General features: G+C 37.6%; 1 protein-coding gene across 1 annotated transcript in view; it reads right to left on the bottom strand.

Annotated features, from left to right (window-relative positions):
• LOC137150973 (cilia- and flagella-associated protein 47-like) overlaps positions 1–18,648 on the bottom strand; it is a 286,880-nt gene that overhangs the window by 77,895 nt on the left and 190,337 nt on the right. The window contains exon 13 of the mRNA XM_067545102.1: positions 10,716–10,811. Within this exon, the coding sequence (XP_067401203.1) occupies positions 10,716–10,811 (96 nt within the window). The remainder of the gene's footprint in view (positions 1–10,715; positions 10,812–18,648) is intronic.

The following is an 18,648-nucleotide window of genomic DNA, read 5'->3' on the forward strand; positions in this document are numbered from 1 at the left end:
TAAATCTGTACTGAATAGTCCTTTCTATGCACTCCATTAATTCATAGATTTTGAGGTCATTGTGATCACCTAGTCTCACCTTCTGTATTACAAAGGCCATAAGGCTTCCTTGAATAAATTTCTGCTTCAAATCGAGTAGCTGGAGACACATATTGAGAGCACTTCTTTTTGAAAAACATGTAATCTTGATATAAACAGATCCAGTTATTTAAAATCTACCATATCCCTTGGTAAGTTGTTCATTGCCCTCAGCGTTAAGTTTGCACATTATTTCTAGTCTGCATTTGCTGAGCTTCAGCTGCTAGCCATGGAACTTATTACTTTGGCCTAATAGATTGAAGAACGCTTTATTATTAAATTCCTTTTCCATCTGTTGTTACTTATAGACTGATAAAGTCATCCCTTCTAGTTGTTAAAATGTACAGACTGAGCTCTTTGAGTCTCTCATTATAAGGCATGTTTTCCAATTCTTTAATCACTCTTTGGCAATTCTCTGAAACTTCTTCAGTTTTTCAATATCCTTGTTACATTGTAAACACCAGAACTGCACACAGAATTCCAATAGCAGTCACACAGTTCCAAATACAGAGACTCCTGCTTCTCATCGATAGCTTCCAATTTATATGTCCAACAGTTGCATCAGCCCTTTTAGCCACAGCATTACATTGGGAGCTCATGTTAAGTTGATTATCCACCATTATCCCCAAGATTGGTCAGATGTGCCTGCACTGTATTGCCTCCAGGAAGGCAAGCTCATAGCAGACCACAGAGGCCCAAATTAAAACTTCCCATAAGGCAATGCACTAGGGAAATACAGTTTAATATTGATCTGACTTGGAAGTAAATCTTTTGGATCAATTAAACTAATTAAATGAAACATTTTGATTTCAAAATTCACCTTTTCCTTCTGTTTCAAAACAAAAAACATATGGTGAAATGTAAGAATTCGCTGTGGGAATTAAAATTCCAAATTTCACTCAGCTCATAGCAACAAGTATATATGTTGTTGGTTGGGATTTTATTCTATTTGCATCTAGGAAATGTAATTAAACCATGATCACTTGCACCTAAGCAACCACTAATTTTTATATTTGTGATCATGTCTTTATCTGTCTAGATGAGATCTAATATAAAATTCAGCTATAGAGGTCTAATACACAATTCTAATAAAGACTCCTCAGAAAGTGTACTGAATACAAGCAGTATTAAAAGGGACATAGTCATACTTTTCTAATTCCTACAGAAACTATCAGGTTTAGCTCCTAGCATAGGGACAGTACATTCCATTAGAAGATACAAATCTTAGTGTCCCATTGTTTATGACAGCTGTTAGTCACTTTCCAAGTGAATGCTAGGATTCAAAGAACAGTGAGTGTACTTTGTCTCACTTCAGAAAAAGGAGGAGGTAAATATTTAACCACCCAAAACCAGTTGTGCCCTGAAGTGACATTAGTATTGTAATATGCTAAAGTGGTATACTGGTTGCAGGACCTTCTGCTTTATTCCTTTCTCTAAAGAGATTTAATATAAGGATTTTTTGTTGTTTTTTTATTTTAAAAGAGAACATTAAAGAGGAAAATACAGTACAAAACTTGAGAAGGGATAGTGAACAGAAGTCATATGGGGATATTTTCTACAACTCCAATTACTTTAAAAGAAAATTTCAAAGAGCTATATTAAAATAAACTAAAATCGGCAATTTTATTGTGTTGATACAGTATATTATAATTTACTATAAACTGAGCAGCAACTATGTTGTTGAAAAGTGACATCTTTTGTGAGACCAGAAATGTGGTTTCTACTATCAGGTAGTTAAAGAATGCCTGCCTATTAAGAGTTTACATTTGATAATTAGTTTACAGTGAGTGCTTCTGCTCACTTTGCTAATTCTCTGAATGTTGAGCTATGAGCAAAATGATTAAATGCAGGGTTTCTTTTTGATGTCAGTGTTAATAAATCTATTCCTCTTCTGCTTAAATATTAGTTTGAGAAATCAGAGTAATTTTATTTTATAAAAATGTAACATTAAAAATTAAACTGTTGACTTCTTTTTCTGACTATTAAATTAATACTGTAGCTGGTTTAATGATTTCCTACCAGTGCAGTTCCATATTGCCAGTATGACTTTTCATCATCCTGACTATGTCCTTCAGAAGGTTCAGAAATGTCAAATGCAACTAAAACCTTCTAATTTCAATTAGAATTTGCAGCTTATAAATGCTGGGAATTATTTTACCATGTAGCTTTTTGGGATGTTGGCTGATCAAACTAGATCGTAGCAATCTTTTAGAAATATAACTTGTGCAAACACACAATGTGATTCATTTAGAAGCACCAATGTTTCTGCGGGAAAACCAAGCAACTTTAGAGAGCTGTGATGCTGGCTGGATTGGGGGCAGGGAGGGCATTTATTATATTATTTAACAACCATATGTCAAAATCATAATAATTCATATGAGATATGCCATGTCAGTACCGTTAGAAAGGCTATAATATGCTAAGTAAAATGATAATGTTTATGTTCATGTGTTATCTGTGTAATGGAAGTTATGGAGATGTGTGTATCTATATTTCAATTTATGCTGTGTTTCTGGGTGACACCCCAGACAGGCTGGCCACAGCACTAACCTGCTTAATGGGCCAATGAGGAAATTCACAGGTACAATGGGCCCAGGGGGAGAAGCAAGGGATATACCTGATGAGTCACCAGCACTTACTCATGTGACCCTGGACTCCATCTCATTCCTATAAATTTCCACAAGCAGCATGGCAAAGGCCAAAGGACATAAAAGGCAGCTGCACCACATCCATTTTGTCTTCAGTCACCAGTCTTCAGTCTTCACCTACCTCTGGATCAACTCATCTACAACTGAATTGAACATAAGCTGTGAAACAAAGGACTGAGACCCATCCAGGTACTGGATGTAGACCAGAGGAACTATACAAACCTGCAAACTCCACATTTCTACTGGAAACCTGATGTATATGGACTTTCCAATCATTTGTATGTATGTGATTGCTTTAATCGTTTAACATTTCTCTTATAGTTTGTTTCTTTCCTCTTATAGTTTTTAGTTACTAAAGGATTGGCTGGCAGCGTGGTATTTTGAGTAAGATACAAACTTATATTGATCTGGTACTGTGGCTGACCCTTTGGGGTTAGGAGAACCATTTTGGTAAAGAGCATAGAGTTTTAAATAACTGATCTCTTTACTGGACCTAGTGGCTGATTAAGAGCCAGAGACTGAAATGCAGTAAAGGGGGCTGTGTATATTTTTTTTTGGCTTCTTGATAACCAGTGTGGGGAATCAGAAGCACTGTTTGTGACTGGTTGGGAAGTCTGACTTCAGTGTCACCCACCAGTGTTGGGAGAATCTGCTCTCCTTTTGCAGCCTTCCCTGACCTTAGCATTTTCAGGTGGCTACCCTAGGCACGGATGGGTCACAAAAACATACTTATTTATGTGACTATTTCTGTTCTATACATTCTAGTCAGCTCTGCGCAGCAATGGCTTGAGGCATACACAACTAGATAGCCTCCATTACTCTTTATGAAAAAAGTATTGTCTATAAAAACTGTCAATGTACTCTTTCCCCCCCCCCCCCTTTCAACTTGAGGAGGTGGGAGAACGCAAAAGAATTCTCACCTTGGGCACCAATACATATCTTCAGTAAGGCCAGCCCTGCTTTATACTATGCACCATGGCAGAAAATAATTGTTTCCAAAATGAGCTCATTTGAAAAAATCTATTTTGTAACTGATTTACCGAATCCAACAGTGGAACCAATGTATTTCTTCCAGCCTGAACCTTCACCCAACCTCAACTCTCTTTCATGTGTGGATAGGACCTTCCCCTTGAAAATGACACCCATCTCCTCTTATTACAGCTACAGGTTCTTCCATTTTAAGATGTAGGACTTGTTGCTTTAAGTTTGATGCTGTTCTTGGAGTTTGCCCTGCATGGCATCCCAGAAGGCACAACACACCTCTGAGCTTACAACATCCCTTCTTCCTTATGAAGTCTCAAATGAAGGGAAAAGCCCTTTGGATAAATTCCCTTGGCTACACAATTTCAATTTTAGTTGTGTGGTAAGGTAAAGATGCCTAAATATAAAGAACTACATTTATACTCTTGGTACCAACACTTAGTTTACTATGAATGAGCAGACACCCAAAAAACCTTGCAATTCTTTTAAATTCTATGTACATGTTGTGATGGGGGATATTCAAATCATAATGCATAAGTGATGATGAAAAATTATTCCAGTCAGCTATCTTGACTGTGCTCCATTTGGCCCTGATCATGAAGAATAAGGAGCTAAGAGATCCTTTTCAAAGGGAAGTCAGACTCTTTAAAGCAGGGGTCCCTGAACTGTGGGACATGTCCCACTAAGGGGGCACAGAGGAACATTTGTGGGGAGCAAGCAGAGAGGCCACAGAGGCCATTATTGGTAAGGGAGGGAGGGCATGACAGGAAATGTTTGGGCACCCCTGCTTTAAAGGCTTTCCAAAATTAACTGGAATGAGTTACATTAATTGAAATTCAGCATTGCACTAATTAGTACTTCACATATGCACTGTGCTGTCACCTAATAGCATGAAACCAGTTCTACAAGTAAATAGCCATGAATTCAACCAGCAAAATATTGCTGAGAAAAAAATTTAGGTTAAAAGATAGAATGAATACATGGCTCCAACAGGCCAAAATGTAATTGAGTCAACGAGTCCTGCTGATTGAGTATAGCTGAAGTACTATAAATGGCAGGAAAAGACATAGACTGCATTAGGATTCAATGTGAGACAGGCACTGATATTTATAATTAATAGAAATCAATTTTATAGGCTATTACCCTTTGTTTTATCTTAAAATCTATTATGCAAGGGAATAAGATTTAAAGTACATAGGATTTTAGTGCTTGTAAAATAAGCAAGGAAAGTTTATGGTATTCAATGTAAAAAAAGTTAGGCAATACATGTTCATTTAAATTTGCAAAATCAAAGACCTTTAGCATTAAGGTTCTCACAAGAACATAAACATCTATGCTTCACAATTACAAAGCACTGCACAATGCACCATACTATTTAGCACATTTTATGTATTGAATAAATATACTTAAATTTTGGGAACCTCTCATATGCCAACTAAATCAGAGCTTGAATCTGTTAGGTCTCTGAATATGACTCCTGACAATTCCTTTGTGAGGGAGGTAATATTCACAATGTACATATGAACAAAAGAACTGAGTCACAGCAGAAAAGTTTAAGTGTCTTCCCCAAGGTCACACAGTGAGTCATCAACACAGTTGGTGCCCCGACACTTAACCTTGTTCACTCTACGTTTGCTTGCTATGTAGAACTTACCATGCCTCAAGATTTCTGGTTCTGGTTCTGACTCTGACTGAAACCAATTTTTGTTTTAATTTCTCATAAACCAAAAATCCTGGAAAATTTTGATTTTAGAAGCACAAATACATGACGTTTCTAAAACAAAATATATTTCCCAGGACTGATTGAGTGACACTTACATTCTTGTTGATCTCTGGGCTGCATGGTTCTCTACTGCAGAGCCAGGAGCCAAACCCCAGCTCAAACTGGAGTTCTCAGTGCTACCAGTCTCCCTCATGTGGACGTGGGAGCCTAGACCTAAAAGCACCGGTCTTCAAGAACTTCCAGGCTCCCTGGGGCCAAGATGGGAGATGAGCCCCCCATTAAAATTGAGGCTCCCAATCTGCATGGTGGGGCTGCTAAGGAAATGAAGACCCTGGAAATGCCATGTGAACTGTCCAAGATCAAGAATCTCAGGTTTCCAGGGTCTCTAGTGCCAGGGCAGTCTTGCCATGCCAAGACTTCCTGTTGTGAAACCAGGAGTCTGGAAACTCTAAGAGTTTCCAGGCTCCAGCCACAGAGCTGAGAGTCAGGAATCCCTGCCTCTGATCAGGGGTCTCAGAGTCTAGGCTAGATTAGTGGCTCCACAGGAAGCTTGGCATCCCCAGCAGCACACCAGGTTAACTGACCAAAAACCTTGCAGGGTTTTGACAGAACAACGGACTTTCATGCAATCAGGACCTCTTAATTTTATTACCAGTTTTGCAACTGACTTCTTGTGAAATCTTGGTGCTGTCACAGCCACAGTTTCCCCATCTGCAAAATTATCATAGAATCATAGAAGATTAGAGTTGGAAGGGACCTCAGCAGGTCAATTAGTCCAACCCCCTGCTCAAAGCAGGACTAACTTCAGCTAAATCATCCCAGCCAGGACTTTGTCAAGCTGCAGTTTAAAAACCTCTAAATATGGAGATTCCACCACCTCCCTAGGTAACCCATTCCAGTGCTTCACCACGCTCCTAGTGAAAAACGTTTTCCTAATATCTAACCTAGACCTCCTCCACTGCAACTTGAGACCATTGCTCCTTGTTCTGTCATCTACTACCATTGAGAACAACCTAGCTCCATCCTCCCTGGAACCCCCCTTAAGGTAGTTAAAGGCTGCTATCAAATCCTCCCTCGTTCTTCTCTTTTGCAGACTAAACAAGCCTAGTTCCCTCAGCCTCTCCTCATAAGTCTTGTGCTCCAACCCCCTAATCATTTTGTTGCCCTCCGCTGGACTCTCTCCAACTTGTCCATATCCTTTTGTGGGGGGGAGGCGGGGGCAAAGCTAGACACAGTACTCGAAATGCGACCTCACCAATGCCAAATAGAGGGGAATAATCACTTCCCTCAGTCTGCTGGCAATGCTCCTACTAATGCAGCCCAATATGCTATTAACCTTCTTGGCAACCAGGGCACACTGCTGACTCATATCCAGCTTCTTATCTACTATAACCCCCAGGTACTTTTCTGCAGAACTGCTGCCAAGCCTGTCGGTCCCCAGTCTGTAGCTGTGCATGGGTTTCTTCCATCCTAAGTGCAGGACTCTGCACTTGTCCTTGTGAACCTCATCAGATTTCTTTAGTGTAATAGTAAATCCTCTTCAACCGCATAACACTACATAAGTCTAATGTACTACCATTAATTCACTCCCATTGCCTAGAATTATTTTCTGAGGATTACAATAGGTTGTGCAAATCAAAGTTCCACATACGGAGAGCAAAGCATCATCTTCTAAATTCACCAAAATTAAGTTTTAATAATAAACTAAGCAAGTGTTAGATGCTTGGGCATAGACCACTGCAGAGCAAATTTCCTTCTTCATCCCAGAAATTCAAGTTTGGAAGAGTTCTAGCAAGTTGACTGTATCTCCAACATTTGCAGTCATGACACCCTAAATGTGTTAGTGATCTGTGGAAGATACTTTCAGTTTCTTCTCCTCCCCACAAGACAATAATATAATATGTGACCATGACAGTATTAGCGGATTTTATACATGTTGCTAATAGAAACCTCTGTGCCAATTAATGATTTTCTGTTGCATGGAGTTGATGACTCTGAAATATGACCTTTTAATATTAAAATATTGATTCAAATGCTTCTGATCTAATTGTAACTCTAAATCTTTCCTCAATGTTTCCCTAAGGATATCCTAATTCTAACCTGTACATGAGGTTAGAATCCTGTCTACTATATACCATAGTTTCCAAGCAGTATATATATATTTTAACAGTGGCAATGCCTTAGTTATCCTTATCCTTAAAGCATCTTTTTCTATTTGAAGCACTGCAAGTTCACCATTACTGCCTAAACTGATTTTTTTCCTCGGACTGATAATGATGTGAATTGTCAAAGGAAGGAAAATAACGCTTACACCTATATTTATACTTTTCAAATCCAACCAGGCCAAAATGCCATCATCAATTATTTCTAATGATGGAGGATTTCAGATTGGTCTCTTTTTAAGTGTATAAGGTTTTAGTATAAATATTTTAAACACTGAGAACCATATATCATGTGCTTGAGTTACTGTGAATAGAATGGAAAAATTATTATTGTAGCAATCCTAGGGCCTAAAGGCATGGAGAGAGGTAAGCATTCTCTTTCCTCAGACAGGTTCAACACTAGAAGCTTTCACAAACCAAAATAAGGCTTGTCTAATCATGAAGGCTTTATAACAGAAAAGTAAATTGGGGAATCTAAATTCTCTTTTGTAACTAACAGATACACATTTTTAATGAAAATTTGAATAATTTATTTTCTCCCCCATAAAAATGTTTTGAATAGTTGGTTAATCCTAGCAGTGTGGATATGTTCATTTTAATTAAATTAATCCTTCCCTACAGTGAACAATTTAAATGACTAGATTTATGGTATTATTGGTTTTAGGATAAATTTAATAACACAGTGAATTATATTATATATAATATAAATAAATATTTTGGTGAATATTTAGCTCCTGATTCACCAAAGCAATTAAGCACATACTTAACTTTAAGCATTTGATTAACCCCATCCCTATTCAGCAGAGCACTTAAAGCGTCATCTACATCATAGGGTTTCAGGATAGTTATTCTGACTATTGAGTCAGGGTGAAGCAGCAGAAACTGCTCCAAGCATAACTGAGTCTCTTTTTGTTTAGAATATCACCAGGTTCAGTCATCACTGGGTTTTGTACTCTGTTACCATCCAATTTTTAAGTTCTCAACCATTTTGACTTTATGAATTACGCCCATGTCTTGTGCAGTTACAGTAAGGCATGTATGTAGGCCATGTGACGAGCCCTAGACCATTGTGATATCAAAGGTAATTCAACCAAACCACCACATTAAAGGATGAACACATCTGGTTTGTATAAACAAGCTCTGTAGCCAGTCCATACCTGGCACAGAAGTACATGACAGAGACCTTCAAGCAGAGGAAAATAACTAAAATAAGACAACAGCAAGGGTTGCAACCTCCTTCCCAATAGCTGTTAGCTGGAAGGGGAAGCCAAATACAGGTCAAGAAATATCCCAAAATGTGACAAAATTTGAATGAAACTGAGTGGTTAGGAAGTTGATACAGGTTTTAATTTGTATTTCTCCTAAGGCAAATTTGTTTGGTTTAAATTCCATATAGAGTATTTATGTGAAAGTGTATGGTTATAAAATGATAGAGATAGATACATACATATATAAAGCTGTATGCGACACCAGTCAGAGCAAAAGTTTAAGGTTCATATTCTTGAAATTGAAAATTATAATTGGTAATGTGACATGCACAAAGATCCTGTTTTGAAAAGCATTTAAATAGCTAGGAAAAATAAAGAAGTCTGTTCAGTATTTCTGGGCTGAGAGATAGATGATTGTTTTAATTTTAACATTGGAGCAAAAGACAACAGTATCACATTATGAAAGACCTGCAATTATTACTGAAATCCCCTAAATTATCAATTCACCCAGAAGTAACCACAAGATTGCTCTGTATTGCTCGATAAATTCAGGAAACTTTAAATGCAGTTTTTATGTACAATTCATATGTAAATGTTTGTAAAATTTACAAAAGTAAAGGTAATAAATTACTTTTAAATCCTGTATCAGTTAGAAGGCATAAATATAAACTAAAACATTGCACATAAATACTTATAAGTAAATATTTCAGTTATTTCCTGGCAAGTCTGAGTTGTGATTTCCAGATATCTCTGAAATAGTTGAAAATATCAGTGTAGTAAAATATAGAAAATAATAACTTTCAATGGACAAAGTCTCTTGGGAAAAAAAGTATGGATGAAGGAAGATACATGCATAAATACAATTGAATAATTGTAAAGACTATTTCCTGCTTTCTTTAGTGTTACATGCACAAAAATAAGGGGAACTTTCAATTGTTGAACTATTTTACTTCTAGAAATTCTTTTATCCTGCTTTCTCCTTAACTGATCCCTTTAAGCTGATATTTTATCTAAAAAGGACCTTTTTTCATTGAAATTTTTTCTTCTTCTCCCTTACACCATGTTAGGGAAACCATGAGTTATTGCAAGAGAAATACATTAAACTAATACCTTTTTATATACATGAAGAAGGAACTGCTTTTCAGTTATACAGATTTGTATTTATTCCACACCCATATTCTATTACGAAGTTGGGATCCTAAACAGGTTGTTTGGAGTTGATTTTTGTTTGTTTTTGTTTTTTTTAAATCCCTTCAGTTTACATTTTAATAGATCTACCAGGTAGATGCTTTCTCCATCTACTAGGCCACATATCTTTGTATAATGCTATTACTAATCTTCACAGACTTAAAATGTAATCTTGTCCTTTTGGTTCAAATATAGGACAGCTTGGTTTACCTTAAATTAATTTATCCTCATCCATTAAAAAGCATTTGATTGATATAATCAATATGACACTATTTTGCAAGGGTTCTTACACTCGTCTTTTTGGTCAGTTGGCCACACTCTAGAAAAAAATACAGTGACCTCTAGTTTCCTTTACACATCAATGTCAACAACATTTGTAGCCTTCCTTGATAAAATGGGATAATCAAATGTCACGCTTCATGGTGTAAGATGATCATTACAGGAAGGAATGCCTATTTCTGTCACATACAGCACTGCACGATTGGCAAGCCCCGTTATCAGAGATGGGTATGATTCTTTCCTCAGAAGTATAAAGTGTTAGCCACTAGCTCACTGATTTAGGCCCAATTCCTAGTCCCAGTGGAGTCAAACTCAATATACATAGTCCATACTTCTCAAACTTTTAAAATTATGTTTACATACAGAATGGAACTTCTTATATATTTCAAGGTCTGTAAAAGAAGACACCTTATAGAACCAAATAGGATATAAACAGGAAGTTACTTACCTTGTGTCTGCTTGAGTGGAAGATAGAAAGCAGACTCCTTATTTCTGGAGCGATGCAGGGCAGATGCACTGAGAGGAGGTGTGGTCTGTTGCTGATCTAATGGGAAGAAAAGGGAGAAAAAAATTCTTACACTTCAATGTCACATTCAAGGAGTGAAATTCACTGGAATTTGAAATGTGATCAAAGGAGTTCTCTAATGAAAGAGCTTCACAGATGAATGTTCTTCCAAGTATACTTTGAAATAGGTGACAGGGTTTTTTTTAAAAGGGTCTCCCAGTGTTTTAATCACTTTCCTTAGTATGCTGAATGTGATTGTTGATTTAAACATGGAAATCCTGTTAAATATCTTTACAATGACCGAGTCAAGGTGGGTAGGTAATATCTTCTATTAGACCGGAAATTAGCCCAATAGAAGATATTACCTCACCCACCTTATCTCTCTAATATCCTGGGACCAACATGGCTACAACTCCACTGCATTTACAATAAGATACGTATTACCATTTTTTAAAAAAAAATCCAAGGTTACAAATGTAAATCTTCCCCATTAGAACAGTATTCAATGTACAAAAGAAATTCGCCATCTAGGATCCAAACATTAATCTACGACTCATATGACCCACAATATCACAGTCCTCTATTGCATGCTGCCATATTCCTGGACATAAATATTTCAAGACCAGGACAAGTAGGTAGATAAAAGAATAAAACAAGTAATGGTGTACAACATGCAAGCAGCCCCCTTGACAACAGCAAGTGAGTGAAGCTAACAAAACAGCAACATGAGGAAGAGATGCTGCAGATGTTAGACAATGAGAAGATGCTGTTTCTGTCACAACAAGAATTAACTGGGTCAATTATACAGGCTCTGATCTGTTGTTACTAGTCCATACCGATCCTGCATATTTAAATCATTGTTACTGTTTTCAGATGGAGTGACAGATTTCTATTTACATTTAATTATGAAAAGATTTATACCCAGGCAAGGTAGCAGGAGAATTTACAGACATGTGACCAATAGAATCAACCTACCTGACCAGGAAGGCCTGTGGTACATTTATAGGCACAGACACTGTGCACAATAATGATCGGAGCTATGTATCTAAATTACTGAGAGAGAGGGTGCTGGGCTAAATGAACAGTCATATTGTAGGCAGTGCAGTCTAGCGAGTGGAGCACTGGACTGGGATTCAGGAGACCTAGATTCTAGTCCCACCTCTGCTACTGGCCTGCTGAGTGACCTTGGGAAAAATACTTCACCTATCTGTGCTTCAGTTTCCTAATCTGGATAAGTATGCTTATGTCCTGTGTAATGTATATTGAGAGCTACAGACTAAAAGTGCTATATGAGAGCTAGGTATTATTACCATATAGAGGAAAGATTAGAAAAAAAAAAAACTGTTAAAACTATTTCTGAGGCATACTCTGAAGATTTGTATGTCTAATCATGTGACTGGGGTTGGGGCCTGGGCCTATGCAGAAAGCCATAGCATCAGCAGACTTGTATCTTGCTAACAGAGATGATACCTATAGAATGTAACAGGAAAGCCGTTGGGGAGCGAATTCTAAGAACTTGAGCCAAATGGATGGATTGCTTCAAGTGAATGTGACACATGTGTGGACAGTGTTATAAAGACTGATGAAATGACCTGCCAGTGACATGATGTTACTCATCCACTATGTCAAGCTACCTTGAAAGTTACTCTGCAATGTGATGTGATCATTGTAGAATCAGAAGTAAGCCTGAGTCCTGTTATGTAATTAAAACTGAACAGATGTGTGGCAATCTATAATCTGAATTAATTTTATTTATTTTTTATATTACTGGGTGGTCCAAAATGTCCTATGCACTATACAAACATGGAGGACGAAACAATTCCCACCCCAAAGAGCTAAATCTGCAGAGACACAAAACAGACAAAGGGTGGGGCACAAGGAAACCAGATACAAGTAAAGAGATCTGGGGGAGGACAGGAGTACATCTTGTTAGTTACTGAATTTTTCTTGTTTGTTTCTTTTTAAGTACAAAGGTTCTGTTTTTGTGGACGATACTGTATTACTGAGCTTTCTAAATTAATTCTAAGTACTCAGAGTAAGAGAGAGAGAGAAAAACTGACAGACATTCAGGGAGAGCTCCAGGAAAAACTGGCATGAAGAAGGGCCACTGCAGGATATGGCAATGAGGCTATTGCAAAGGTGTCAAATTTCACTAATTTAAGTAAGCCTGAAGAAGTGAGTAAGGATTACTTGGGGGAAAGAAACCTAGCTTTTGAGACAGTGTCCAAGCATTTACATGTGGATGGACTGATTTTCCAAACTTGTGGGAAAGAAACACATAGTTTTAATCAAGCAGAATATATTGTACAGCACCTCTATTGAACTGAGAAGTGAGAATATTAACTACATATATGTGGATGAATGCTCTCTCTAAACAAAGAAATTAACATGAACGTGCTCTCAATCATTAAAGGACACTTGCTTCACATCTGAACCAGAGGGAAGAAAACATGAATAAAACAAAGGGATAGTTAATACATCTCAAACTCTCCCGTGAATCATGGTATTTTAAAACATCACTGAACCTCAACCTGTATTACCTATAGGGGATCACACAGGTGAAAACTGTATGACTGCACCTAGGATGGGTGACTGTGACAGTTCGGTTTGACTGTGGACAAGCAAGGGACTGTAGTGTAACAAAAGGAAAGAGGAATACCATTTCCTTCAACAGGGTTTCAATCTTCTATCTCTTGGAAGAGAGGAGGTCAGATCCTCAGCTCATGTAAACAGGCCTATTTCCACTGAAGTCTAAGGATCTGGCCCAGAGTTAGTAAGAATGGATTTGGTTCATGTAACCATATAAAGTCATCTTGCCCTAGATTTGTTTTATATTATCATATGTACTAGTAATAGTGTTTTTGCTAAATGATTGTATTTTCTATATATATAATGCGCATTAATAATGTACAATTATTAACAACATATTTTCTTTGTTTGTTCTCTATGATCAAGTTAAAAAGCCTAGCTGTAAGTCATCAGACAGTATGGAGCCTCACTGGAACTATCCACAGTATATAAGTCTTGACAGGCCAGGGTCCAAGCATGAGGGACTGGTTCTACCTTATACAGTGCACCTGAAACAGGCTGGACTGATAACTTCATTTTCTTAAATTCATATCAAACATATTATCTTGGAAAAAATCAGTCAGTTTACAAAGTATAATATATACATAAATATGAACACTAGTCTGTGTTGTCATAGGTCTCAATCCTTTGATCTGCTAGATCCGTAGTGTGGAACTCATGGATGTAGCATGGCCTGGCCAAGCTCCATGCAGATGTCTTTGGCCAAATCCCAGTTCAAGCCCACATCACAAATCATCAGAGGCTGCTCTGAAACCATACTGGAAAACAGTCTTCTTGGAGAAAATGCTGATACAGAAGTCTCCCTCCCCATCGCCTTTGGACTGGCTGCTAAAATCAATCAAATGCATACAAGTAAACTAAATCATATATCACTACTATGGGCTTGATTTCTGGCAATTGTCTAACTATACCCCTGACTTCTGGAGAGAAGTTTGGTGACTGGAAGATCTTTTCTGATAGAAATTGATCTCCCTTTTTAGAATCCTTAATTAATAATGCAGTGTAGCTACCTTGGAGGCATCAAACTCCAGAGGGACCCAGCTATCTTCTATCAGTCCCCCTGAGTTGAGAAGGGTCCTGGACTCTCTTGCTGTACTTCTGTCCTAGTGTCTAGGTCCATTATCCCACTACTTTTCATTACTTAAACTGGGATGAGAGTGTATTATGAGAGTGAGGATCTCTTTTGGAATTCTGAAGTGTTTGTACCACTTCCATCAGGCTGCTTCTCCAACGGCAGCAATACTGCCACCCAACACTAGGGTAGAGTTTTTGACTGTTCCTCAAACTGCCATATGTGGCAGACAAATGCTGGAAGAAGTCATCTGTGTCTGGACTGCATCGCTGATATCCAGTCTGGGATAGTGAAATGAGTGGGGGTTCCAGCTGGCATAACTGTGAGAAGGAGAGATCCATCAAGAAGTAGAAAAACCCTCCTCCTGGCAATTAGGAGTCAGAGACAGTCCCCTGCAGGGAAATAATGCTTAAACCTCTTTCACCCCCAGGGCTGCAAGTTTCAACCTTCAGTAACTGACCTGATCCCAGGGGCTTGGTGTGGAGAGAATCATAATCCCCAGAGGGTTTCTCAGAGGACAGAGAGGCTATTTTCAGAATATGCAAAGCAGGATGGGTGGGAAAAATGTGCATGCTTTTCTTAAATACAATGTCAAATTAATGGCATGGCAAGCCATCTTTATTACATCCATATACTGCAATGTAAGGAACTGACTATTTTGTAACCTTATTCTGTAAAACCGATTAGCCTGGAGGAGTCTTCTAATTGTTTTCCCAAGTTTCCAATGCATTTAATTGATTACAGCAAGTTTCTCTCATTTGAAACATTCTTGCTGCGATCAGGATTTTGCAATACTCACAATAACCTTCACATAAATATTTATTGAACACTAAAGTTATTTTCCACAAAACTTTTCAACTAACCTCTGGGGATATGGTTATTGTAAACTAATTACACCATGTGAAATTAAAAGCACTGGGTGATGCCTCATGAGGTCCCAGCAGTGTGCCTATCTTATCATAACCACACTTATGTTGTATTTTATTATTTTAATTGGTGGTTAACATCATGGTTACAATTACTCCAAAAACAACATAAACTAATCTCAGCACTTTTAAATCAATTAACCACTTCCTAAGTTGATATGAAAAAATAGTGAATTTCTTTACATCTGTATTAATTTAGGCCAACACTGATGTACAAACATGCTGTGATGTTTATTTCCAATATATTTGTATTGTAAGAAATATAATAGTGATAGATAAGTTGGAAAGTGCACATTTGAGGTAGGCTGGACATGTGATAAGAATCGGAGAAGAACGACCAGCAAAGAAAGCATGGGAAGAAGAAGACAGCAAGAAAGGATATGCAACACCAGGGATACAAAGGTAAGACTGTGTCAAGAGAAGTTTTAAGAGAAAAGAACTGGAACTCCAAGACCTACAAACATTTCCCATGAACCAGAAAGCATGGCAAAGAATCATGGTTGCCTCCACCCACATGTAAACAGGAAAAGGAGTCAAGAGGTGAAGTGAAGTTATATTTTTACTGTAGGTAAACAAAACTTTAGGTCAGTTTTCCTCTATGAATTCATTATTTCGTTCAGTTAAATAAGTTAATAAAGAGGACAGAAAAATAATAAGAGAGCAGTCTGAAAACATGTCTAAAACTAGTGGCAATTTCTGCCTGGAAATGAGATGACTGAATTATTGTGTGTACAATTCTATCTTGAAAATACTGTTAGCCTTAGTAATCCACAGTATGAGTCAACTATTTTACCATGACTGTGAACAAGCCCTAGCTAAATGCCATCTCAAATATTGGTCCAGGAGATCAGGTTTGTTTAAGATAAATACACAAGTAGATAATGTTAGATCCCAAAGATGAGCCAATTATCATCCTCAGCTGATTACTAATTGCCACAGAGACTTGAATCTTTTATCTGAGCACAGCTCTTTATATTTCTTATAAACTAGTTCATTTTTTTCCTGAAACTTGGAAATATTCGACCCATGAAGCTACATTCATTAAAATTATCAATTTTAATTACAAGACCAATATTGGTGTCAATTGCCTATATTTGGGGCCAGATCATATAATCCTTACATTAGTGAGCACTTAGGCCTTGTCTACACTTGGGATTTCAGCCATTGGTGGTCTGGTACTATTATAATTATGTGCACCGGTACAGTTTACCCCTTGTTATGTATAGAAAACGGGGGTGAAATGTTGGGCCCACTGAATTCAACACAAAAATCCCACTGACTTCAGTGGAGCCAGGATTTCATCCCGGGGACATATAAAAGTTTTATGGTTTCAGTTTCTGTACAAACATAAAAAATTGAAAAATGCTAGAGCAGCAGAGTCATTTAAAATTCACAAGTATAGAAATTGTGCTGATGAATGTTCTTGTTTTGGTAAAACTTGAGAATGAAAATGATCAGCCTTCTATCCCTTGTCAATCTGATCTATATAAGCTAGCTATAGATTGAACCAGAAGAAATGCAGCACTGAATCATCTATGAGGTTTGTCAACCAAATCCTCTAACACACTATCTAAAATAGTTACACTAGTAAATTCAGTGAATTTTCATGTTCAAGGCTCTCTAATTTAGATCCTCTATTTCCCCTGTTGCCATGTTTAATTCTCTTAAGAAGTGTTACATGTTTTGAAACACAATTTGTAAAGATCACAATCAATCAAACAATTCATTCTGCCTGCTGACTTGCTACTTTCTTTTAGTTTCCCCATGTAGTTGTGTTCTGCCCCTGTATTTTTCTCCTAATAAAACTGGCAATGAATGTGATGAGCCCACGGCAGCTGTATGTCCACTAAATAAATGTAATTAAAGGTAATATACTTTATAGCTAATATATTACCTGAAAGGCTTCAGTGTTAAAATGTGTGCTTTTACATGACCAGCCTACTACTGTAAACTACAATTTATTCCTTTGCAATAAGACAGATTTATTTAAAGACCCGTGTTTTTGTTTTTGGCTGTCAGATAGCACAGTCATTTCTATCCTTGGGATTCATATTTTTCAAGAAAATAAAACGTTTAAAGAATCACTAGAACTAGCGGCCATCACTCTAATGGCTACAGAATGAGGGCTTAAGTCTCAGTGATTATTCAAGTGGTTTTATTACTTGATATGATACTAAAAGCCAATGAAACCATTTTAATACATAAATTTGTCTATGTATCAAAAAAACCCACCAACCCCCAAAACCAAAACAACCCCCATCTCAAACTCAGACCTTTGTATCTAAAATATTTGTATTTAACTAACCCCAGAGGCAGGGTTATTATTAATGGTAAATACTGTTGTGGTTTTGTATGGACATTCCTGATTCATTTGTATTTTTCTAATTGTATATCTTCATTGTTTTAGGAGCTCCGAAAGCCAAGATAGGCACTTCAATATAAATAAGATTAAAATAAAATCTAGATCCATCACATCATGGGATAGGGAAGTCAGTGGAGTCACTACCCTGGAATAGTGCTCATTTCCGGGCACCTTGTTATCGGAATGATACAGACAAATTGACTGACATTCACTAAAGAGCAACAAAAATGATTGGGGGTGGGGCTATCTGGCTAGAATTGCAATGAAAAATTAAGAGTATAGTGTAGTTTAGCTACATGTTGACTATGGGCACACGCATGCAACACTTATTAGGGTATGCACATATTCTTACTCACACACTAAGTTCCAGTAAGTCCTACCCTTGGGTGAGAGAGCACCACTATAGCAGCTCATAAGTCACCTATTCTCCTTCCAGCTAATGTAGGGGACACAGCCAAGGGAAAGAAGTGTGGCCACACTATCTCTATGGCCTAGCAACACCCATCAGCACTTGGATGTTGGGATCATAGGAAGCCAGCACAACATAAGCACTTAAATTGCACCAGCAGACTAGATGGGCACAGAATCGTGTGCTTCCTCTTTTACTTAGCGGTGCAGAATATTGCTCCACTACTGCTCAGGATCTGGGCCTTTGTGTGCAGGAACTCACCTATGATGGCTACATCCACTTTTTTAAGTTTAGTGAGGCTGCAGTTAATAGTGGAGTGGTACTGGCTCGTCATCCCAGGACCAGCTAACGGCCTAAAAGGATTCTCAACACACTCTTACAGCTCACAAAAGATTTCAAGGGCCTCCAAAAACGAAATACAGTATAGGATTTGTGGTAGGCTCTGAATAATGATTTATTATTATTTTAGTTTTGTCTAGGTCCATCAAAGCTTTTCTGACAAGTAAAGAAGTAGCTTA

Source organism: Emydura macquarii, unplaced genomic scaffold, assembly GCF_026122565.2.
Source record: "Emydura macquarii macquarii isolate MOO-44397 ecotype Brisbane River unplaced genomic scaffold, CSIRO-AGI_Emac_v2 contig_1043, whole genome shotgun sequence".
In the NCBI taxonomy this organism is placed as follows: domain Eukaryota; kingdom Metazoa; phylum Chordata; order Testudines; family Chelidae; genus Emydura; species Emydura macquarii.